The 952-nt window shown below is 41.5% G+C and overlaps 1 protein-coding gene across 1 annotated transcript; it reads right to left on the bottom strand.

Moving 5' to 3' along the window:
- Window positions 1-449: 449 nt before the first annotated feature.
- On the bottom strand, window positions 450-644 carry LOC123252992 (40S ribosomal protein S29-like). Its single transcript, XM_044682249.1, has one exon. The coding sequence runs from the start codon at window positions 642-644 to the stop codon at window positions 450-452; it is 195 nt and encodes a 64-aa protein (XP_044538184.1).
- Between the last annotated feature and the right edge of the window lie 308 nt (window positions 645-952).

Genomic DNA, 952 nt, shown 5'->3' with positions numbered 1-952 from the left:
GATATATATATATCCCATGAGAGTTCTCTGACCTTTCCATGCTCTGAAACCTATAAAGCTCCAGTGCACCTTTACTCATTGTCTCCTGCCTGGTAGAAATGGACCTAGAACCTGAGAGGAGTTTAGGGATGTCCTTCTTTATCCCTCTCCATTCTATAGCTATTAGCACAATTACTACGGACCTTGGATTGTAGACCAGCTGTGGTGGCAGCAGCCATATCATGGTCTAAGTTCCTAATGAGATCTAATATTTCTAATGGGATGTGGTAGTCTAGAAAACTAATACTAAGGTAATTTTTTTGAGGGTGACCTTTTAAAATTATATGTACAAATTCACATAGCATGAACAGAATCAATCCTTAGGTGGCTCAAATAGTTGTCCAGAGTCCAGTAAAATGGTTACTCCTGATGGTCAGGGAAATCATTAAAGCAAGATCCATAAATATAATTTAGTCCAACTTGACAAAGCTGATGTCTTTCACATATTGTTGGAAGCACTGGTGGCACGTGTTCAAACTGTTGTTGTGGATCAGGCCATGCCAGTTAGAACATACGTAGCATGACTGAGATCCCTGGCTGAATTTTTGGGGATGGCTCCAATAGAAATGCTGGTGACCCACGGCACCAGGAAGTTGTGTTGTCATAAGAATTTATTTAGCTTTCATTAAGAACAGGTTTCAAGTAAGAGAAAGGGTTTGTCCACTTTTATGCTGTCCCCATACACCACGAAGTGTGCTGTGGGCTCTTGAAGAGGTCTAGCATAAAGGAGAGTCAGTTGGGAGTTCTGGGTCCAGTCTCTCCGACTTATTTTGGAGACAGTTGGTGGCTGACAGAAAAGACTTGCTGGTTATTTGAGACAGTTTGATTTGAGATATGAGATTTATACTGAGCTGAGAGAGTGTGTTTACTGAAGCTTTTCTCTTCAGGAACTGAGGGGACACTAGAGAGCTGT

The sequence above is a fragment of the Gracilinanus agilis genome, chromosome 1 (assembly GCF_016433145.1).
Source record: "Gracilinanus agilis isolate LMUSP501 chromosome 1, AgileGrace, whole genome shotgun sequence".
Taxonomy (NCBI): Eukaryota; Metazoa; Chordata; class Mammalia; order Didelphimorphia; family Didelphidae; genus Gracilinanus; species Gracilinanus agilis.
Note: the sequence above shows the minus strand (reverse complement) of the source record. Positions and strands in the feature narration are given on the sequence as shown.

Coding starts and splice junctions, on each gene's coding strand:
- LOC123252992 (XM_044682249.1), bottom strand. CDS start 644: ATGACAACACAACTTCCTGGTGCCGTGGGTCACCAGCATTTCTATTGG.